A 24,774-nucleotide genomic window follows, 5' to 3' on the forward strand; every position below is an offset into this window, starting at 1 on the left:
GGAACTACAATTTGTGAGCAGGGACGTCACTGGAAGGGGTTAATGGGAGAATACGTCCACAGAGTCCATACAATGAGCTTGCACATCAGTCATTTTACAACAATACTCCAGAGAGAAATAACACCAATTGATTCAGACTTTGGATTTTTCTTCAGGAATTAATTAACAGTTTATTGCAACTATGTGGCAGTATAATATTGCAACATGGTGTGTTTTAATTAATGGATGGAATTAAAAAGTCTTTGTTTTTTTTTAAGTACCAGAAACAAAATAATTTAATGAGTTACCTTCTGTTAATAGTACTTCAACCGTTATCTGGCTACAAAGGAAATCTTTACATGAATATAATGTTAGTAACAGTGCTGATTGTGGTGCGAGTGGTGAACCAGTGAATAATGACACTCTAGTACTTAGGTCCACTAGGCCGATGTACTGAGGATTTCAATTTGGCATTTTAGTTCAAATTAAGGAAACTCTATACGTTTCTGTGTTTTGAACAAGAAGAAAACGGACCTCTTATGATATACCATAACGGTGAATTTTTTGACCCGAGGCCAGAAAACACCAGCCAAAATGCTGTATGTTTATTGCTCTTGACTGGTCTGCTGAGCGTTGCTTAGCGCATAAGTTTGCTAGGAACAAATTTTCTGCTGTTTTGAAATTGGGCCCAGATCTGATGCCAATCTACAACATTTTCAAAGTTTTTGTTTTGTTTGTAGAAAAAAAGATACTTAATGTAATCAATGCCTGCCACAGCACAATGAAAACATGAACAAATATTCGATGTTAAACTGCACAAACACTGGCCAGGGGATTTTTCTCTCTTTTTTTTTGCTTTTGCATTCAAAATGTTATCAATATTGTCGCAGTGTCTGCTTGGATCAAAAAGTTACGAAAACACAAGCAAAAATTGATCGTAAAAAAAAAAAATCAGACCTGCATTTATATTGTATTCATCATCAATAATTATTTCATTCTCTGAACAATCAATACAATGCCAACACAGATTAATATAAGAAAAGCTTCAGAACAAAACGCTTTTTTTTTAAGCAACAAGGTTTAACGTTAGCATGCCTGGGCCTAGTAACATATTGTAAGCAATTATATCAAAAAAGCCTTAAATCGTTTTACTGAATTGATTTTAACAAATGGGTAAAAAAATTAACCATCAGTAACTGCCAAGATGAAACTGTACAAGGCTTTCAAAGATTTTTTCGAGGGTATTGGATATTAAAAAAAACTTACTAAAACATCATGAAAGCCCCAATATCATACCACTGACCCGACCCCACTTTGAATATTCGAATGGTATTTTATAATTATCAATTGAAATTTACCTGTTATAAAATCTGTAAGTTTGTACAGTGAATTACAATGAATAACATGTATCAATTCCTTGCAGCAAGGGTACTTATGTGGAATATTTCCTCTCTAATTTTGTATGATTAGGCTGCTCAAAGGGACAACATGCATATTCTACAGCAGAGAAATTTATTTTTTATCATATCGAGTACTTGACATTTGAAAAAGGTGTATCGTGCATTTTATTTTAAACCAAGACCTTGAGAATTCAATTTGAAATTCGGACTTTCAATGAACAAAAAAAAAGCCTTCTTTCAAAACAGCTGCTTTTAATTTCCCTAATAATTATCAGTTTTCATAAAATAGAAATCTGTGAAAAATGAGCCCCCTTACTCTTCAAGATGATGATCCATGCAGTATGCAACACAAAAATGTGCTGATTTTTTAGTTTACACTCCATACTTTCTCAAAATGCCCAAAATAATAAAAATGAGGTTGACATTTTCAAGTAATACTGTAAAATTGAGAAAAGCACACAGGAATACCCATTGTCGTATCTCACTTGAAATAACGTGCACTGTACATGAAGCATCTGGCAAGAGATTGGCTTGAAATTTTCTTTTTTTTCTGCCACGCCTGCCGATTTTTCACTAGTAAAAGTGAACTAAAATATAGTCAGAAAAGACGACCACTCATAGGGGATCAATACGTGGAGATACCGGGCTAAGTCTAACCCTTAATTGTGCAATTGAATTGGCCAATCAGGTTAGAAAGTAGGAATATCGTCACAGCACTTAGCAACCAATGAAAAATGATTTGTTAAATTTTTTTGCTAACATATGCATATTATGACCTACAACTAAGTATCGTATACTCCACTTTGTACAGTGGCAGCAGCTAATTAAGACCAAGTTGAAAGCAGTACATACACATCACGCAAGCTTCACTACGCGACTGCCGTGTTAACTTGCTAACCCTACTGTGCCCACATTTGTCCATTTTATTAGCAAGGGTGTTGGGAGAACGGACTAGTGTTAAAAATTAAAACACAATCCGTATCGAAACTGATCAAATTTTCATATATAATTGCTATCCCTATCAAGCCATATATATGTATGCATTCCAATCTAGTCTGCAGTGCCGGGTGATAAAACTTGCATAATATATGAACACTTCAACTTTTTAAAAAATATCACCTTTTTAAATAATTAAGCCTCCTGGCTTTGCCTACAAACACGTGTGCTTTGGAAGATACCATCGGTGATATACAGGGATGTGCAGTCTCTACAATACATACAGATGCTGTTACTTATCTGGTGCACATCAAATTGGGGAAATATATAACCATCATATCTCCATTCGGTTAATGCATAAATCACTTGGTAATTAAACTCGTATTTTTTTTTAATTACAGTATAGTATGAACAGTGTTGACTCGCTAAACTGTGAAAAGCTGCTAGTAAAAAATGTAAATCTGAAAGAACTATAATATAAATTACACTTATGAACATGTTCTTTGTCATACAAAGCTATAGTTGAAAAGATTCAATTTATTAAACGTGCTTCAAAAACACCCTGGCTCGTGTGCCTTTTTTTTTTTTTTTAAATTTAAGTTAGCGAAGAATCCAGCTTTTGGCTGAATCAAGGAAACGCCATGAGTTACCCGAAGTTAATTTCCCGAGGTGGAAGTGGTAACCACCAAAAATTGCAAAGGAGATGTAGACAGATCAGGAAAATTATAATCTGCACAATTTTTTTCCAGATTGTCTTTTTGTTTTGGAAAGAAGTTGAGCGACTGTTTCTGAATCCTTCGCTAACTTAAAAAAAAAATTTGACACCGGCCGTGTAAACTAATCGAAACCAGTCAACGTTTTGTTCCTTAAAACCTGAACACAAAAACCAACTACTATACATCGGCTGAAATATATCTATTTTTTTGTTTAAATTAGTTCATTTTCATTTTATTTAACATTATTTACAGTTAAGTTGTGAAACACGGTGAACCCTGAGAAAGTCTTTAACGCAACACAGGATAAGCAAGCCATACAGCACTGGGCCGAGTCCTCAGCCACTCACGATGGCCTGTTGCTACCACCTCCTTTAAGATATTTTGAGGGCGTCCCAATTTCCAGGGCAACCCTTCTCGTTAAAGCTTCATTTATGTACATTCACCTCAAGGAAGAGAGAAAAGTTCCGTTTTCCCACCATGAATATGCAGTGGGATGCTTAAGTACAAATCACAAGAAATTGTGGGATTCCAATCAGCTAGTTTACCGCTTTAATTGAGGGCAGGTTGTTTTATCCGGTAAAGTCCAACTTAGTCTGATTAAACAATTATGTAATCTTTCCCACAGAATCACAAAATCATTTTATAAAAAAAAAATCTCATGGCAAGCTGAAGATATCTTGGCGTGAACAATCAAACTTAAATCTCTTCAAATGAACAAACTAACGTTTTAAAAAGATAAATTATAAATTATAGATACACAAGCAGTCAACTCTTAAAACGTAACCGATATAGATTATAATATATATAATGAATTTGCATTTACTCACTGAATATGCTATCTGAATGTACAATTTGCATAAAAAGAAATATGAACAATTTTTCCCCCGCTTTTCTTAACCCCAAACATAATGTTTTATTGCACACACACACACACACGTAAACGTCGAAGTTTCATAAAAAGTGATCCATTGAGCACAAATACACCTGCTTTTGGTGGTTTTATTGTGGTAGTTTTTAAATAAAAATTGATAATTTGAGATGAAAGCGAGAAAGGCAGTTGCAACCGAATTGAGCAGAATGATGTTTAAGATCGTTGGTTTTGGAACAAAACAAAACACGTTGCTTTTGGACCAAAGGCCATTCCAGTTGAAGCATCTGGACACGGAAAAACACCCTATGACAACACAAACTGGTTACTAATACTTGAGGCTGGGGAGAATGTGTGGTTTTAGTCACACCACAGTGAATACTGTATTTGAATACTGAAGACCTATTTAAAAATGCTGATGTTATCTTTTTTTATTTTTACATCCTAACCTAGGCAGAATGTTTCTTGGGAACTATATCAGCCAACTGAGATCAACATAAGGCTGCCAGATATTTTAAGGTTCAATTAGGGGACAAGTAAAGTTGCTTTACCAGTTCGCGACGGATAACGTGTATACCCGCAAAAGGTTTTGCGGTATTCGGAACGGATGACGGATAAACACGCAGGGAGCGAGGCCAGAAATATCTGTCAGCAACCCGCTCACAGCGAGCGAGGCCGGAAATATGAGTGTGCTGCCCGAGGGTGATGTCTTCAACCCGCCCGGCATGAGGTTGAGAGAAAAGTAATCCCGCGCCTCATGGCGTTCTTGTCAAAATAATCCCGGCGTGAACTGGTCAACAGATTCAGGAGCCACATTTTCACTTGCAAGAATACAAGGAATGGTCTAGAATATGCAAGCCTGTGGCACAATTTGTTTGGCCTTACTCTTATGGAATGGTACAGCAAAACCATTTTGACTTTGGTACACTATGTTTAACCTTGACGTCTGGGCCTTACCTCCCCGCGCAACCTTTTATGTGGAGATGTATTTAGCATTTTCCCTGAAAATTGAAAAAAAAATAACCAACAATTCATCAAAAATCTGTGATGGTTTTCAAACTTGAACTATACCCATCCAAAACATCTGGCAGCCTTATTCAAAGTTTAGAATTTTGATCCTTATTCTCAGGATTAACTCTCTGGTTTTCGGATACAATTTTTCCTTTGGAGCATTTCCAAAGCCTACTGATGACAGAGTCCTTTTTTTTTTTAAAGACCTGTTGACTAAAGCCGGCATGACCAAGTTAATTAGTAGCACAGACATGTTATTGCTAGTTTATGGAGTGTGTGCATCAGCATCTTTGTCCAACTCAGTTTTCCAACTATTATGAAACGAGCACCCATAATAAGTGAATAAAACATCTTTAGCACTTTTTCAACTAGATCCACACAGATCCTCTATGTTTTTTTTTTGTGATGCCACGCGGGACATGTTTGACCACCACAAAGAAGGAAGATCTACAAACAGTAGGAAGGACTGAATCTGACCGAGTTACCGTGCATTCATATACAAGTGTGAGAGACGGTTGTCACACACTTTAAGGAGCTGATGAACGTAGTAAGGAGAAGGGGAGAATCCTGTTGGGACTGACTAGACCACCACGCAGAAGCTACTGCGGTTCTTGTTGGGCGCCAGGGCCTCTTTGCACTGGTTGCTGACCGCGTTGCTGGTGGTGCTGCCCACTGAGTTCTTCTGGTTCTTGCTCTGGGTGGGGGCGGCGGCCACTCCCTTGGACGTGGAGGCGGCTTCCTCCTGAGCATGCTTGGCGAGATAGGCTTTCTCATCTGATGGGGAAGGACAAGCGAGGAATGATAGGAAAACCCAGTCAGTGCAGAGGCTTAGATAGTGCGATTCCTACAAGTATATGCATTCCCAAAACTGGAAACTCTTTAACTGTCAAGCAGTTGTTTTGCCCTGGTTGAAAAGAGTTGTAAACTGATACTTTTTAACAGATTTTTCAGAATTGTCTACTTCGTTAAGATTGCTTGTGAGTTCTACCACAAAGGACTTACTGGGTTACTGCAAAACAACTTTCAAATTGTGATGCCTTATGGATGAAGAACAGAGGTTTTCATTAGGAGAGGGGGTTACAGCTTAAGCATCGTTTGGAAAGGAAAAGTGCATTTGTAGTACTGAGCTGATGAACCAAAGAGCTCATATACAGATTTTCTATGCCATTTCAACACACTTTTTTTGTTTTTACTTAACTGATTTTGATGGAACACCAATGCACTGAAATATCCGAAAACATCAAATAGTTTTGTAAACTGACTCTGAATGACCCAATCTCACTTTTAATTAAAGTATGATACTTCTGATTTCAGTATCTTAAACTTTAAATGGAATATCTCACACACACACACAAAATATTTAATAAAAAACCCTAAGTTTTGACCATGTCAGTAGATGAGGAGATTAACAAGCTCATTGTCTGATGAAATATTAGATAAGTCACACATGCCTATAAAAACAAATCAGTGTTATTTGTTTTTATCCCGTGAGTTTAAGAGGAACTAGAACAAACAGTGGCGCACCCAAGGGGGGGGGGGGGGGCGTGCTGGGGGGTTTGAGCCCTCTCCCAAGAGATTGTCAATTTTTTTTTTGGGGGGGGGACAATTTTTTTTTAGGCTTACAATTTGACTATGGTGAGATGTATGTGGCCTATTTTCGAGTAGTATAACAGGGATGCCAATGTCAAAATATTCCGTCCCCCCTCCCCCCAATTTTTTTTTCAAATTTCAAATTTTTTTTTTTTTTAACAAAACATTGTGAGCCCCCCCCCCCCAGCCAAATCCTGGGTGCGCCACCGAGTACAAAAGTGGTCCATTTGTGTCTTGTATGCACCACATTTTCCATGATCTACAAGCACAAGCGGGGACAATAAATTTATCTTTAAGCAATCGATAGAAGCACTCAATGCGTGGTTTTTAAATTTGGTGGTCGTAACACAGGAAGAAGACTGCAAGACGCACCGGTTGTGACCGCTAGATGATGAAGAATATGGGATTGACCAATTAGCACTGAGCATTCATGTTTGCTTAAAGATAAATATGAATATTGAACGACAAACAGATATATGTTTACCACACAACAGTAAGCATTTTAAGCTGAACGCAGTGGGTTTTTTTTTACAACAATCAGGGCATATTTCATGCAACATGAACAGACAGCTTGTAAAAAAGCTAGGTGCCAATCAGCCATATGGAAAGTTGTATTTCTTTTCAGAGTATTTTTCATTAAAAACAATAAACAATTGATACATGATGCACTGAATGAAGTAGTGTGCCAGGATTTTAAAACAAGAACAACTCCGCTGCATTTGAAAAAAAAATTGTATTATGAATGGTTATGTAAATCAGCTAAAACCACAACAGGGTTTTCTCTCCAAAAAGCGTATTACAAATACATATTTGTTTTCCTTCCTTTAAATAGGGTCGGTTTTCAAAACTTTTTTAGTTAGATTAAATAACATGACATGAAAAATATAATGACTGAAGTTTGAAGCCCTCGATTGAAGTTTGAATGTTTGTGGCCTCTGAATATTTTCGACTGAACCCACTATAGAGAATGTTATTGTATCTGATCCATGCCTAGCCACGCGAGGGCAGTATGTAGCATGGATCGCAATAATGCATATATAGCCAAACATAGTCACTCGCATTCAACGATTCTGTTTTGAAAGCAATGCATTTTGGGAAGGGAACGACAACTGATCAATCAGTCGAACTGCTTGAAAAGAAGTCTAACTGTATGGCCGCTCGTCCATAGGGCTGAGATTGGCAGTCTTCTTTACAACTTTGGCAAATAACAAGCATGTACAGCTTCTCATTACATTGCAATGATGATTAGGGCATTCCAAATTCAAGCTGTTGTGTTAAGTGACAAACGGTGGGTATGGTGAGTAACAAGCACAATCAAAAACCATGCACAGGCAAGAGAAATGCTACATGCAAAGAATAAACGACTAGTCAACCGTCAGACCAACAAACTATAGTATTGAAGATTCACTTACTAGCATCTGTTTTGATGTTAAAAACTTAAAATGGGTTTTGAGGAAATGATAAAATCTGGTCAGGAAGGTAGAAAAAGCGGGCAAAAATAAGTAACTTTTGGTTTCGAAAACCTGTCCGTGATGCACGGTGTAATGATGAAAAAACATGCATTTATTTAAGAAATTTTGAAATTTCTTGACAAAGTTTGACGGAACAGGAACCTAGGAGTGAGCTCTATGTAGGGTCACCCAAACTGTTACTGATCATGTCGTTTAACATTGGGGTTATCACATGAACAAAACATATATGCACCATTATGACATATATATTGAGACACCATTCACCAGGCCATGCATATTTCTCCACTTCCAATACTTTCAAACACCACAAAGAAAGGCCAAGATGCTTTACCGCAGAATTCATCGAAGAATTCCACTCCTACAAAATCAGCACATAAAAAGCAACTAAAAAAAAGCTGACAAATTAAAATAGCAGCCTCCTAGACAAGTACCATGAACCAAACCACTGCTAAAGCATATTATTGTCTACACTGTACTGTAGTACTGACTGAGGCAAGCTCCCATCATGAAATAAGAAGTCCCATTAAACAACAGAGTAAAATTCACTTTAAAGTTGGTATTAAGTGCTTTTTCAAAATTTCGATTTTCTTTTCCAAACAAAATTTGAAGGAACATAATGTGCTGTAACAGATAAATTTGCTTGTTTGTTTTTGCAGGCTTTTATACAGTGGTTTTAAATGGCACGCTCCAGTTCAGAAATTGCACACACTATTCAGAACGAATTAGGAGCATCCCGCTCTTACACTGTAATTCAAAAGTTGAAATTAATTAATTGATTACTTGTCATGGGCCGATTTTTGCGTGCGATGTCTCTTTGGAAAGCTCATAACTAATGTAATGCTAGAAAATCAACAATTCAATTTGAAAATCTATTTTTCAAGGTGCCACACCCGAAAAGCACGTACCAACTTTAAAAGTGATCAAATGAAAACCTAGCGTGCCAACTGTGCTATGTGTTACCATGTTTCTTGGTTTTTCCTGGTTTTATTGCACTGGTTTTATTGAACTGGTTTTATTGAAATGCATTAAAAAAAAAAAGGCGTTATTAAAAACTCAAGACTACAGAGTTTGTAATCTGTTGTTTTGCTGAAGAATGAAAATTGGTACAGCTAAATTACATGTACTAGGGGAACAAAATGACCAATAATGGCGGGGGGAAAAAAAGAAGAAAATTTCCAGCAATGTACCAACTGGAACGAATCAAAGGTCTTTGATGCCATGTTTTGGGTGCAACTTTCCTTTCGTAACAGCTGCACTACAGATGTGAATGATACTATGCCCATTTGGAATCTGAAATGAGCCATGATTTTCGTGACGTGGTTTCAAAAGATGAAACAGGTGGAAAGCAGAATTGTTTGATTGTCTAAAGCTATAGTGATGCTCTAGAAACATAGACAGGCATGGTGTGAAGAGTGCAGCAGCAGCAAATGAAAAACAAAAAATGAAACGAGGATGATCGACAGGCAGCTACAGATAGCATCTACAGTATATATCCACTTCCTCATGTCTCCCAACGTTTGTTATTAACCAAAAACTAAAAACCACTGCAAGATGTCTACCTCAAACCCTCATCTGCAAGTTCCAAATACTTAGATGTGTACACTTACAGGGTTTTGTCGGCACACACTGGCCGCAGTGCACATTCTAAACTGCTCGTCCAAAGGGTGTGAAACATGACGGATAAAATAAAATAAAAAGGTAACAGGGTGTCAACACAAAGACAGTGGGAATCGTTAGCCTTAATTAATGCTACATATGTATACAGGACTTCTTGTGAAAACAAAAATATCAAGTCTTGTAGAATTGCACTGAAAATTGCCAATGAGCTAGTTTACTTGGCTTGACATGTTGTATTGCAAGAATGAGCAAATTTATTTCATGGTTTGATTTTTATAGACAATACTAATACTTGACTCCTACTAGCTGGAAGTAGGCTAAGTAAGTTTAGACAAATTTTCCACAGTGGCTCGAAAACAATATCAAATCACTCAAAATTTGTATGAATTTTCATACTTGACATGAAACTCTCAATAGTGCTAACCAAGCGAATGTACATATGTAATATATCCTATTTTCAATTCCCTAGCTAGAGCTTCATACGTGTATGTATGAACTGATGCACAGTATGTTGTAAAGGGATATCTTTTGTGGCCATTGCTTGTGGAAGAAATCTGGACCCTCAAAACCTCATCACATATAGATTAGGTCCTTTGTTGTGGCTTAATTGGTACATACTGGGCCACACAAACTATGATGAAGAAACAAAGGGGCAATAGACCTTTGACAGTGTTGTAGTTCAGTACTTTCTTCACAATACTGATTATGGAAAATTGTATTCAAGTGCCTGTATAGGCAATATGACTACACAATTAAAAAGTAGGACACATTTTTGGTAGGGCAACATCATGTTTTCGTGATGAGAATAAAGTACTGAATTGAATGAAACTGAACTGGTCAAGTCTAGCGCATTTTGAAGAGGAGGAGTAAAACTTTAGAAGAACAAAAATCCTCAAGTACAAGTATTTTGTCTCTGGTATTGAAATATAATACGAGTATCAGACCAAGTACAGATAAAAAAATTCTTGAGCATGAGTGTGAATATAAGAACGAGAACTACAACACTGGTCTGAATTCAAGTGGGCTGTTGGAATCGTAGACAGGGTCACATCCGGAAACAGACGTTAAGAAGCTCACGAGGCAGTGTCTTTTTTCGCTCACTACACACAGCTGGAAGAAATATAGAAATGTCTTGAGGCTTGGTGGCGTGATATAAACAGTGACATGCTCAAGGCACCATGTGGGTGTGTGTGTGTGTGTATATATATACGAATGGATGAATCGACATGCATTGTGATGGACTGATGTGGCCTTTTCATGCGTTGACCCCTAGGATGACCTCAGTCTGACCTCAATCTGACCTCATTAATGCCCAGGCAATTATTGCATGCTGCACCAATGACCGTGCGTCTGTTTCCGGTAACAGATTTGTAGAGATACATGGTCAAGCTGGTGAAGTGTCGTGCCATTCTGGTAACGGGTTTTTATACTTACAAGAAGAAAAACCAAGGAAAAAAAAAAAAACCAATCCAAAATGTTTTACTTCATAAAAAAATTAAAAAATAAAAATAAATAAAAGCTGAATGATGAAGTAAAATATGATCGTGGTATTGCTAAGTTAGCCGGAAACATGTTACTACCCTAGTGTTTAGAATGTTATTGGGGCTAAGTGACTATGTTTTTTTCCCGATACTTTGATGGAGTAGGCGAAAGTAGCTTAAGAGTAAAATGGATTACATCATGTTCATTAATTCAAGAGGATCATTCAGAGATGCAACAAAAATGACCAAGAGAAAGAGCAGACGGTCAAGACTTCTAGTTGTTGAAAGGGAATGGTCTCACTGATGTCGCTTGTACTTATGCGTCACTTTTTTCTTGTATTTATGCGTTTCTTCTCTCAGGTTTGCTTAAGATATCTAACTTCAGTATTGGTATGGAAAAGGTCAACTTAGACTTTTGTAAAGCATTCAAGACATTGCAGGATTTTTTTTTTTAATGAGAACCTAATACCAAAAAACGCATTTTGTGTGAAGCATTCTTACTGGATTTCAAGAAAAAGAAACAACAGAATTGGCCAGCTATCATGCGCCAGCGATAATAATAATAAAAAATAGTGCAGAGATTAGAAAGAGAGATGAATCCAGCATGCACGAATCATTCCATTATTGGTGTGTAGATGAACAACCACCCAATGGCACAACACTGGGCCATGTGTGGTTGCGTGCGTGTGTTTGTGCGGGCAAGGCAACCAGGCGACTGATCATTTACATTCCAGATGATGAGATGCGAGAGAACACACACGTCACACGTCATACGCATGCCGGGGGGAAGGAGGATGATGTTCACTTGTAATGCACACAACGGAAGAGGCAGCGTGGGCTCTCCGAACACACCAAGCAGACTGGGTGGGGACAACCATGCCACGTATGCAGCAGCGACTGCGACAGCGGCAACAGCCAGAATAGATGAGTGATGATGATGAGGATGATACAGTGACGTGGCGGTGGTTGGTGAGTGGTGGCAGCGACCATGCCAAGTGTGAGAGACACGGACGTACAGTGGAAAGCACAGGAGGACGGTCCCATCTGATCTCCCCCTCGTTTTTTTTTTCATTCTCTCAATCTATCTCACCCTTGGCCGTGGCGTTGCGCTCCTTCCCCGGGTCCTGGCTGGCTTTTCTCTTCTTTTTTGCCTCCTCGGCCTTTTGGGCCTCCTCGGCCTTGTGGGCCTCGGCCTCGGTGTCAGCCAGCTGCTGCCACTGGCTGCGGTTGTGCTGCACGCCGTCGTGCAGCGGGGCCAATTGGGGCTGCAAAGTGGCTAGATTCTAGGCAAGAAAGGAACAATACGGGACTGATGATGGGTACAAAAATTTCAGAATAGCTCATCTCCCCTTGTTCCTGGGACAACCATAGCGGCATGGCCTTCCCCAGAGATCACTGTTATACCGCATCTTGGGGGTGGTTAGTCTTAGTAGATGAAACAAGCCGCCATGGGAGTCAAACGTTAGCCGGGTGAATCAGCCTCATCAGCGCTCCACTGACAACAAACCCTGTCAAAGTTAAAAGCAACTCCACGGCAATGAAGAAAAAAACAAATGTGGTTAGTTTCATTAAATGGCAACCTTTATTAATAATGAGAAAATGGAACTGTAAAGAAAAAAAAACTAAAAGAGAGGAAAAAAATCCTAACCCTCCGGAATTTTGCCCTCGGAGAGGGACTGCCAGTTTCCACGGTTACGCTTGACACCCTCCAAAAGTGGAGACAATCCTGGCCAGGTGTCGGCAAAGATCTGGTGTGATTAGGAAACAAAAGGCAGAAAGAAAGAGGCAAATGCCAAAACAAAAACCATGTCACTGGTTTGTGCAGCAGGCATATGAAGTGTGTTAAGATGGGACACATTATTATAAGGGATTGATAAACGGGGATGGTGTGAGTGAGTGCATTGGTGGGGAAAGGGTGTGGTTGGCTGGGGGTGGAAGTGCGATGGGGTGGGATGAGGGATGGAGTATTCGGGTGGGGGTTGGGGTATGGTGCTGGGTTGGGAGTGGAGAATGGGGGTGGGGCTTGGGGTATGGAAAGACTAAATGATGTGTGCTTACACGGAAAGGATGATTGGTGCAGGAACACTAACAGCCATGGTACAATATTGTTGGTATACCCAGAGTGCTGTTACTTTTATTAACCAGTTTTCATACCGACATTGCCAATATCTTTACCTCAGCCAGTGCTCAAAATACATGTACCTATGGGAGCACTGGACCAAATCCAGTGATTTCAGTGCTAGTCTGGTGATATGCATGACCAGCAAATCTGATCATTTTCAAATTTGTCAAACAAGGAATTCTTTATAATGTTCAGGAATCTTTACCAAAACTTTTTTAACACAGACTATACCGGTATATTAGCTAATGCCCCTAAAGTATTATGCATGTATTTTGTTATTTCCATTCAAAAATATGCATACAAGTATAACAGTATGCTACCATGGCTTCCCCAGACGGACTGGTACTTGAAACAAAGTCAATAATTTTTTTTTTTGACATAATGCAAATTGATCCAATATTCAACATTAATTTTGCAAAGATAACAAAAGAAAATGATTTCTTTTCGATGCACGGATGATATTTTTTGGTTTTCAAATTAAATGCATTTTTTTTTAATAGCAGCAAAATACAAAATTATACAGTTTGGTATTTTCAAATATGCACACATAATGCCCTCAGAAAGCCGATTCCTAAATGAAGTTTGACATGCTTCATATGTCCATGCACACTACAGGTAGGTCATACAATTGTGAGTAACTGACTAAGAAAGATGCGTCAGAGAGTATGGGATAGGTGGGTATTCCATCAAGAGTGGTAATAATGAAGGGGGATGGATGGCGTTGACTCTTAGACTGATCTATATGGGAAGAATCGGGGAAAATGAAATCTCTGCTCGTTGGACCTGTTGGGAAAGGACACACGTTGAGGTGAGAAACAAAGGGAATTTGGCTTCGGGTATGGACTCAGCGAACAAGTACCCCCTCAACGGTGAAAAAGAGAAAGTCGGGAGGGACCACTGGGGCACTTGGACGCACTGCTGACGTCGCCGCTAACGCAAAGGCACTATTCAGAATAAACTAAGTCGTGAGTACTTCGCACCGGACATGTGCGAGCCAGTGTGCGCATGCAGGGTGCCCCTCCCGCAAATTATTTTTTCCCCCAAATAACATCCACATTAGATGGTTGTTGAGCGCCCTCTACAATTCTTTTATGATACGTACGCAGGTATATATTACCATGAATTTCCAGGATTTGTCGAGCAGTTCGACAGCTCAGTTGGATAGGATCGTGATTTTGTACCGTGAGGGACCCTCGCGATATGGGTTCAAATCACCAGTTTTACCCGGATTTTGTTTCTTTTCTAATCTGAGGCTTTGGAGGATTGGTTTTAAAAGGGAAATAAAGTCGTTTTTTCTTCTTCTAATTTTACATATTTTTATCATGTTTTTAAGAGAAGTAAAATCCAAAACGTCACAGCGTACACCCCATGCAGATGTCGTTTGGGGAAAAAAAAATTTGCATCACTCCCACATGGGGCTCTCCGAGTGGTGAAGGCGCACCTTGCAATGTTCATGCACGGAGTCAATGTGTTGATTTCAGCTTTGAAGAAAAAAAGCACGGTTCCCATTTGAAATTTTGACAAAATGCATGTAAATTCAAGAAATAAACACCTCCATGTTTTTTTGTATTACAAATCAATCATTATTGCCCAAATCTACTGTTTTCTAAAGATAACTGGTGCATCAGGATTACATGATACATTAAGTTTTCCAGGACGTCTTTCCATTTCTTTATTTGTAGTTTTTTTTCTCACGACCATGGGTACCCAGTCATAATTTCCAGAATCATGTCTTTGTTTATTTTGTTTTTTTCTCTACATTTTTGTTCAAATTGTTCTTTTCTTCATATTTATAAGAAAACAAAGGCCATTAAAAAGAATACTAGAAAATGGTAGACTCCTCAAGTAGACTCCTCATTCCCCCCCCCCCATAAAAATTTTCATCTGCTTTTGCTTCTAGATGTAGATTTTTCCGGGACTACCAAACAAAAGACGTGTAAAGTGTACAATTTCACAATGGGATCACCTCTGCAATTGTCAGAAAAGTCACAATTTCAGCTGAGGCCACCGAGCCAAATTCCCTCGGAAATACAAAGGCAGAAGGCCGTACACGTCGTAAGCAAACATATTTGGACAATGCAATCAAAAAAGATTCATTTCCGTGAGTTCTCTGGCCTTGTGAGCAGACCCACTTCAATCAGACTGCCCATTTTCCTTTGACGCATTTGCTTTGATTTGGAGTTTCTCTGAGGTATTTTATAAGGGCAGGCACATGTAACAAGCTGCAGCAAAGCAATTTCTGGGTATAAAATTGGACTTCTGTGAAGTGAGCCTCATGTCACAAGGACAGTTTCAAGTAATTGGCAGTTATTAGTCGGAACCCCCCCCCCCCCCCCGAGATAAATTACACTCCTGTTTTCTCATTTTCTGAGATAGAGCCCTCCAAAGTCTTAATAGTCGTAATAAAAGATTACTTCCTGTTGTAAATGTAAATAAGATTTGAGGCTTTGCATGGTGGAGATACTAAATAATGAAAGGTTTGCGGAAACACTATGTGTGAATAACTTCTCAACTTAGAGAATGGTTCTGAAAAGAACCAGAGGTATTAACTCGATGTTCTGATCAGTCTGACCGTCTTCAGGAGACGGTCAGAGCATACTGACCGGAACGTCGAGTTTATACCTCTGGTTCTTCTCTCCTGAAGACGGTCAGAGCATACTGACCGGAACGTTTATACCTCTGGTTCTTTTCAGAACCATTCTCTTAGTTGAGAAATTATTCATACATGGTGTTTCCGCAAACCTTTCATTATTTAGTTGTAAACGTAATTGACCCAATTAATTCAGTGTAAAATTTACATGTTTTTTTAAACCATTTCAGATTTGGTTTTTTTTGGTTTTTTTTACAAAGGTGCTTAAAAACCAAAAAAGAAACCCACCCCCAATTTTTTCTCAAAGCATGTGAATCAGATGTGATTATTATCTTTACAGCCATTCTTACCTTGTACACGGGCATACATATTGCATCAATGAACCCCACTTGCATTTTGGGAAGTTCACTTTTTTTCCTCCGATCCATCATGGCCTGTAAAGAATCCACCATAATTACCTCAAATCAGTCGTGGTTACCTGGAAACATCGGACCGTTTCAGACAAATTGACCTTACTTGTCTGAACAAACTAAGACGCGATCAGTCAAAAAAATACATTATAAGTTAATAATTAAGAGGTTTAGCATTCACGTGACAGCTCAAACTGACTGTGCTAGTTCAGTTTTTTTTCTGGGTCGTTTTTTTGTGGGGGTAATTTCATTCTCTGCTTCATGTTTTTTGTTTTTTCAGAAGTTGGAGACAGTAGGAATTACCGCTGGACGAGTAACTTGATTACTCGAGTACTTGCGAGTAGTTTATGCTACTCATTGTTCTACTCGTGGTTTTCAATCTACTCGAGAACTCGTCCTGGCGGGAAGTAGGAGCAGATACTCGGGAGTAGTAATTTAGGGTTTATGGCTTAATGTGTCCCCTGCAAACAGGGAATCACTCCCTCCACCTCTCTCTCCCTAGGATTCCATTCGTTCAAAAATTCAAGTAAATGACCTAAAACATCGCACAGTAAGGATATCTCAGGACTGAAGAATGGTGTGACTTGCACGCTATTTGCTTGTAGGTACTTCCCATCATACTAGTAGCATATCTATGTCATTTTGCTGCTTTTATGGGAATTCGGTTAACTACTCATGGGTATACTCGACTACTCTCAAATAATTTCTGTGCAAGTACTCCAGTAGAAACATCCACTACTCGCCCAGGCCTACAATCCCGGCCAAAATGGTTGGGACACTTGGAAATAACCTCAGCCTCCCAAGGTCATCCACTCCCCCGTTCCCCCGGTCAATGTTGTTCTCTCCAGCTGATGGAACACACACCGTGCGATGAGAGGCAACATTGAGCGGGGGCCGGGGGTTGGGGGCCCAGTGAGATTTGGCCAGGATTGTAGTAGGCATTTCTGTATAAAGGACCCTGGTTCCACCACCTCCAGAACAATGACTGCATCTACTGTCAGCATTCCTCCCAAATAGCTCTAAGCGTCAAGGACCTAGACGATAGCTCCAGTCAGGAGACTCGAATCCAGACTTACAATGGGCTCCTCTTTGAGCTGTTCCCGCTCCATATCGCCCTGCTCAAAGAACTCGCTGGCGACCAGCTCGGCTACCCGGCGCTGGACCTCCCAGGGCTTAGTGATGGCCGACACATCGCAGGCAGTCATCATCATTCCCCTGGGGAACCAAGACCCAAAAAGAAAACATAAAAGGGGGGTTTCAAATACTCTGTCGCTGGCATAAGGAGATTTTAGCCCCTGATTTGGAAACTTTGACTCAATACATTTTAACTGCTTCAGGAACAACGACTCTTTATGTATGAGGTCAAGTTAAACAGGTTTTTTTTTTAATTTTTTACTTCAAAGGTGTTTAGAAGTCAAGCTGGAGACTAAGATAGTGTTTCAAAAATCACTGTGTTGGACCCATGTCCAATATGGAGATTTAAGAAAGTGTGAAAGCTACGCCCTTTTGATGTTTTTTTAAGTTCCCAAGACTAACGTTCTGACTGTCCATACCTCAGCAGGTCCTTGTGCTTAGGTTCCTCCCAGTCCGTCACTCCTTGCTCAACCAGCTTGAAAAAATCATTGCGTTTCCTGCAGAATAATATTTAAAAAAATGCAGGTCAGGACGAGACCCATCCATAAAACACATGAAAAGATCCTAGACGCAGACGTCAAACAACCAGCTTCTTGCTGATCTTGCAAACAAACCGGGATGTGTTCTGACAAAAGTGAGCCTTAGTGCAACTACAAATTGGCTATGTATGTCACAAAGGCCATAGATGTCAAACCTTACAGCTGTCATCTGGTCACATTTTGGGTGAAGCTCGCTTTTCGAAGAGCAAAAATCTTGGAAATTTTTTGGTCATTCCTTGCCTTAAAACGGGCCCAAACCCAAGTACATTTACTTTTAATGCTACTGTGCTTTGGGCTTTCATATTTTTTCATATTAAGAAGAGACGGCTCCAGTTTGCAGGGCATTGCAGAAGATCAAGCAATCAACCAGTGGCCAGCTTGATTCTCTGGCAGCCAACCCAAGGGAAGCGAAACGTGGGACGACCAATGACTACATATGTTGATACACTGTGCCGAGACACCCAGCTACAACCAAGGCACATTCATAGTTGCATGATAGAAACACAACCCTGGAGAGCCATCACTAATGTCCGACGGAAGTCGCCAGAGTGAGAGAGAGTAATATATGTGAGCTATGTTCTATAGAGTATCAATTACTGCACATTTGCTGAACCACCATGCAATACGGGACATATTGCAAATGAGCAATCCATCATACTGCCCAACAAATGGCAGGTGGGCCATTTAATCAATTAAAGGGAATGCACATCATTGGCTTTTGCTGTAATTTTCAGAAATAAACTATTTGAGGGGTTAGTATAATAGATCAAATATTGTTACACTGACATTTTTGAAGTTTTGTGTTCGAAAAGGTTGGAAACACCAAGAAAAACAAAAATGTTCAAGTAGTCTGGTTCCCTGACTCCACAAAAGATAAAATGGATCAATTTATAGATGATGGAAAATTGTAAGGCAAGGGAACCAGTCTAGCTGGCCTGCACCCGTTCATGAACATGTAACCAATAGCAAACAAAATTTGGACTGAAAAAATGGTAAATTTGGAGCAGTAGTTGAAAAATAGTTAGGTTTTTCCAACGCTGGTCGGCCGACCACCGTTGGAAATGTATACAAAAATACCATTTTCTTGAAAATGACTTCACACCAGGTGCCATAATTTTACAAGATGCTTGAGACTGTCATTTACCAACATCCTAGTAAGGTATTTCGTAAAAACTTGGTAGTTTTATTTTTCGATGTTTGCAAATGTGGTATATTCCCTTTAAGCAAACCAACCAAGTGAACTACATGTAGAAATTTGAGAATAAAAAAACAGGATTAATTTCATGTTCTTGACTTTACATATAGGGTAAATCATGAGCCCAACTGAATTTTTCTGACGGGGGAATGGAAAGTGTTGGCGATAGACTTCGTGTACATGTAATTTTGAAAAACGGCCTAGAGAATTCTTACTTGAAGTACAGCGCCAAGTCGGTGGACAGTATGGCACCCTCCAGCATGCGAATCAACTCTCGGTAGTCCTCGGGCGAGAGGAACTGGAAGATATTGTTCCCCTGTTCAAGACGAACGATTGAAAATGTCAACAATGCGGGTAATGCGCCCGGGCGAGGTAAGCTGCCCTTGTTTAAGTGCATTGTGGTAAGAACAGCCCCCCCCCCCCACCTCTGGATATATCTCACTGCAGATGCTGAGAAGATTGGATCTCTTACGATGGCCCTGGGGGAGGGTACACTGATATTGCAGGCAGCCTGCCACCACCTACTGGCAATGAAAATGACACCTGTGCAACTTACAGCACTAATTAAATTGTCTTCGTCTTCTCCAACACTGACGGAGGTAGGAAATCGTACCAATGTACAGGGCGAGTCCAAAAAAAAGTGACCGAATTAGAAAAACTATTTTTAAAATATGTGGTTTGTAAAAATTTCACGTAATTTGCATACTCCATTCCCAAATAACGTCTATTTTAATATGAAGATCACAAAATTCAGCTGTCCACCACTGATCATTTACCGTTCTACGAACTGATGAATACCCGTTAAATACAATGAAACATTAACGTTTTCCCACCTCCGTGAATGAAGGAAAACTTGAACAGGAAAAGTGGCAAAAATGGCCATCAATATTTCAGGGAAAAAAAGAGTTACGGTAACTTGTTCCTCATATTCAAAACACAAAATCTGACAGTAATAAAACTAATGTTTCAGTCTTGATTTGAATGATTAAAATCTCAGTTGTATTTGAATGCTCGTGTGTAATCTGTAATTCTCACTCAGCTCAATACCGGTAGCTTTCAATGGCATTCTAAGGACAGCTATAAAAATGTGTTCTTTTAGTAAAATGTGCATAACGTCTGATAGCATGGATCAATTTCAGTAATTCTTTTTCATTTTTAAATGAGTGGGAGAACATGCTCTTTTAAGACATACTTCATCGGTGTTTCAAACTGGATTGCTTTTAATGAAACAAAATCATTCATTCGGGTCATTTTCTTTTTGACTCACTATGTATGCTATTCGTCCCATGAAAGCAAGCTGAATGAAAAATCCATTCTACGTTATTACTAAATTGTTGACGTCAGGCAATTCAGTCTCCACTAATGGGCTAAATGTCATTGACATAGCAATCAATAACAACTTTGACTTGAATGGCTTGAACCAAGTAGGAATAAACACTGACATCAATAGCCCCAAGTTGGTGTCGGGTTTTACCTCGCTGTTGAGGATCATGATGCAGTGATCAAAGTGATGATGCTCCATGGTGGAGGTGCTATATAACTGGGACAGAGCTGAAGCAGTCCTGAATAATGAGAAGTCAACGAGACGAAACCACATCATCAATCAAGAGACAATCACTTCCGTCTCCATTCACTTTTCTGGTCTTTCCTGATCTCAGTTGATAGGAAGTTCATCAGTGGTTAAATTTGCTCTATCTGTGATTTTCAAATCATCCAAATGTTTTCTCCTGACGAATTTTCAATTTGTATGCTTTATTTATGCTTTATTTAACCCTTATTGTAAAGCATACAAATTTTCAATTGGTATGCTTTTGAATCCTTCAAAATCCTCGTTGCCAAAGTGGAAGAATTTGGAGGATTGAGGTCACATGGCAAAAGTGCGTTACTGATTTTGTAGGATGCAATTTCTTAAGGTCTCTGGCCTGACCTTGTGTTGTTTTTGCTCAGCCATGCATGAATTTAGGCCTGGATTATGCTTGAAATTCCCCCGTACTGCTCCAGGATGTCACTGGCCAAGCCTCAACATACATGTACTGACAGTCACTGCCGCATGATTTTGCAGGATTCAGGCAGTGGTCACTCCTCCACGAACCATATTCAAGAAACAATGGAGGAATTTGCAGGATTGAGGCTGTATGCTTTTTTTCCATGAGGTTAATTAGCAAAAAGTAGCAAAAAGGCCTAGGGAGTTAGGGTTAAACTGAAAAACTATTTTTTTGGTGCCAATTTTGGACATCTTCAAGCCTCTAAAATGATTGCAGCCAATTAACTCAAGAGACCGGGCCTACTTGAAAGAACAAAGGCAGGTACTCGGAATTCCAAAGGCATGAGTAACTTACTTCAGTTGAAAAGCATTGTTTGTGCCGCGGTGATCCAAGTCATGACAGAGGCAGGCAACCAGCAGAGCAAAGGCCTCCAGATCAGACATGACTTTGCTCATTCCACCAGTCTAGATGAATTTAAAAAAAAATAAAAAAATAAAATACAAATAAAAAAATAGGAAACATAACCACTAAGTAACCCCTTCATTGCTGACGATGAGAGAGATATGAGACACTCGATTGCCATTGCCACCTGCGCATTTTGTGGATATTCACATCAAAATTTGTTGTATTTCGCATCAGGCATGCCTGGACCAATGCCCTGGCAGGAACTATAAGCTATGAGGAAGTTTTCTATATATTGTCAGGAAAGTTGGACGCTGGCATGATTGGTCGTACAGTGTCATCAACGGTTCATATGGTGGTCTTGATCAGCATATACGGTAGGCCTCTGTACAGAAACCACAGATGGTGCTGCTTGCTTGAACTGGCTTGCTCACCTAAATTGCGTAGAGTGAATCAATGCGTCCTTTTTCAAATGTTGAGCTTGTCACTCCATAGCCTCTTTGCGTGGAAGGAAGGTACCAGTATGCGTACATGTACAGTTGGGATACATGCTAGAAATGCCCGGACATGTTTTGTGTCGATTAAGACCAGCCATATGTATTTTGCATTTTCTAGCAACATGTTTGTTACATGCTCTATGCACAATAAGCCATTTGCGAATTAAATTTGAGTAACATCTGGTATTCTGACTTGCTCGAATGCTTGGCACATTTTAACTTTGAATTCTCCAGACTAAAGAGACTGTTGCTGTATCGCGTGATTCGGGGCAAGCCTTACCCTAGCAACCCCCAGCTTTGGAATGTTCTGGTGTCTTAGTGCCATTCTCAGCCATTGTGAGCAATGTATTGATGCTGAGCGTCTCTTACGTAACTATGCAAAAGCTTGCCCCGAATCATGTGATATAGCAACAGTGTCTTTGGTCTGGAGAATTCAAAGTTTAAACGTGCGGGCATTATGAGCAATCAGTGTACCAGATGTTATTGAAATGTAACTCGCTAAGGGTATAGGCTATTAGCAAATGCTTTATTACACAAATCTAGAAGTGATAATGCAGCAATCGATTACCGTGACGGCCAGTTTATACTTCACGCAAATTTTAGTGCAAAGCAAATTTGTTAGGCTAAAGGCTTAAGTCACAAAGGAACTTCAATGGTTGACGTCATCAAATTTGCTTCACACGAACCAGAGACCATCGTATCCAAGAAAGTAAATTGTCTACAAATAGTAAGAACTTAACTCTGTGGGCACAGGACTTGTCTATACAAGTATCGAATGTACATGGACAAGCTACAGAAAGTTTGCTTTTGCTGATAAAGAGTTTTCAATTCTTCATTTTCAAATCTGTAGCAAAATCAAAACTGGATAAGAAGTCTTTCAAACACACATGTATCAAGTGTGATAGTCTTTTTACCTTGAACATGGCAAACATGGTTTGTGCAACGTTAAAAGCATGTCGCCAGTTGTGGTAGATGACGGGTCGGTAGTTCTTGCGTACGCTCAACAACCAACGGCACAAGACCTGCAAAAGAGGGAATAAAAACACGATGGGATAAAAGAACAAAATTATCCTGCAGGGTAGTTGACAGATAAGTGGATGCTTTTTACAAGAAAAAAAAACTTATTGAATCTGATGATTATCAAATCTGATAATGGCACATTAGACATTGTGCCAATATCGTCTGGAACTGACATGCCCATGCAGCCACTTTCAACTCAAACTGCTCTTAAAAACGCAGACTCCCCCATGCACCACTTGAGATTGGAATGACAGTTGAAGTGGTGTGGGGACCCCCTGAGGGCTCTTGGGTGTCAGGGCCGTCACTCGCAGGTCACTGGACAGAAGACTGTCACAACCATAACCCATGAAGTCAGTTATTTCAAGACGCTGTTGCGTGAGTAGGTTATCCTGTGTCTGCTTTAGTCGGCGCTGCCCTTCGGACCATATCAGACCTTGATAAGACATTAACGTAGATTTACATTGTAAGTGGCAAAACATGTGCCTGACGTAAAGTAAATCACAAGAGGGCTCAAATCTGCTGAGCTTGTCATTTCATATTTTTTTGACAAGATTGGCAATTCAATAAGATTTTTCCTTACTCTTATTGATAACATTTCAAGCAAGAATTGAATTGTCAAACTCCAACCTGAAGACAAGCGGACAGATATTGTACAAAGATTCAACGGTAGTAAGTGCATCACTTAGCAAGTTAAAAGAAAGCAGTGTTGACTCTTTTAAACTACAGATCTTTCTAAGTAAGTTACAATTCCTTTAAGGTTGAACAAAGAAATTGACTGGAGCGGGGTTTGAGCCTGCCACCTCCGGATAACAGTTCCAGTTTATGGCTTCTGACTAGCGCCTCTTAAACACAGACATTGACTAAATGGGGAGCCACCAACATAGGGCTGGATAGCTCAGTTGGTAGAGCACCGGAATGGTTATCCGGAGGTCGCAGGTTCAAACCCCGCTCCAGTCAATTTCTTTGTTCAACCATACAATAATTATAATGCACCTAGTCAGTTTCCCTATGTGATTTCTTTGATAAAATAAAAGGTACAATTTGGGAAGGAAAACAAATGCAGCTCAACAACGTACGGTAAGCTGGTTCCAAAAAGGTATTTCGTGGCATCTTGAAATCCATCGTTTCGTGATGTCCAGAGACACATTCGTGAGTATTCAAAGAATCAAAGTGGCAATCATGTACATTTAAGTGGCATTTACATGTTTGGCACCACTTACACTTTTGCTCAAGACTGCATTTGATACTCAAAGAGTGATATGAGTGCACAGTATGTGAGAGTCAGTGCAAGAGCCATAGCAATAAAGCTATCCACAAAGTTTTGTATTTTTAGCTGTTCCCAATTTCAATTGGGAACAGCTCTTGTTTTCGTTAAAGTTTTTTTTTTTCCTTTTTTTTTTTTTCTTCTTTTTCTTTTTCCACTTTTCCCCATAGGTTTTGTACACGTTTTTATAGTACAAGCCACTTTGGCAATTATTTTAAATCCGATCAACTTTAAACTCAGCATAGTTATTAACCATCATCTGAGGATGTGTGCCGAAACTTTTCGTCATGCTGACGTCATCACGTGATTTATTATAGAATTTTGAATATTTAATTTTTCCCATTGACTTTGTACACAATTTTTTTTTAAAAATGTCAATTTTCAGAGGGCATTTTCAACTCTTTGCCAGTAATTCATTTACACCAATCTTTGTCCAAGCAAAGACCCTAAATCAAACAACATTGTGTAATGATGACGTTATGATGACGTCATCCGGTGTTTATTTATAGGCAATTAAATTGTGACACTTTTAAAATTTAAAAATGC

The 24,774-nt window shown here is 39.4% G+C and overlaps 1 protein-coding gene and 1 non-coding gene across 7 annotated transcripts in view; one reads left to right on the top strand and one right to left on the bottom strand.

Moving 5' to 3' along the window:
* Positions 1–144: 144 nt before the first annotated feature.
* The window catches only part of LOC119721031 (cGMP-specific 3',5'-cyclic phosphodiesterase-like), a 108,095-nt gene continuing 83,465 nt past the window's right edge, over positions 145–24,774 (bottom strand). For 2 of the 6 annotated variants that reach the window (XM_038190903.1, XM_038190900.1), the window contains 9 exons: positions 22,859–22,966; positions 21,400–21,509; positions 20,535–20,622; positions 19,276–19,376; positions 17,746–17,823; positions 17,269–17,407; positions 16,133–16,216; positions 12,161–12,353; positions 145–5,684 (listed from right to left, as the gene is read on the bottom strand). In XM_038190903.1, the coding sequence (XP_038046831.1) occupies positions 5,491–5,684; positions 12,161–12,353; positions 16,133–16,216; positions 17,269–17,407; positions 17,746–17,823; positions 19,276–19,376; positions 20,535–20,622; positions 21,400–21,509; positions 22,859–22,966 (1,095 nt within the window). In that variant the 3' untranslated portion in view covers positions 145–5,490. Of the gene's footprint in view, positions 5,685–9,579; positions 9,622–12,160; positions 12,354–12,718; positions 12,819–13,043; positions 13,976–16,132; positions 16,217–17,268; positions 17,408–17,745; positions 17,824–19,275; positions 19,377–20,534; positions 20,623–21,399; positions 21,510–22,858; positions 22,967–24,774 lie in introns of those variants that run through there. The other 4 variants (XM_038190904.1, XM_038190901.1, XM_038190902.1 and 1 more) reach the window with 4 other exon arrangements.
* On the top strand, positions 23,849–23,921 carry Trnat-ggu. The gene has a single exon. It is a non-coding gene; the product is annotated as a tRNA-Thr (tRNA).

The sequence above is a fragment of the Patiria miniata genome, unplaced genomic scaffold (assembly GCF_015706575.1).
Source record: "Patiria miniata isolate m_02_andy unplaced genomic scaffold, ASM1570657v1 HiC_scaffold_9, whole genome shotgun sequence".
Taxonomy (NCBI): Eukaryota; Metazoa; Echinodermata; class Asteroidea; order Valvatida; family Asterinidae; genus Patiria; species Patiria miniata.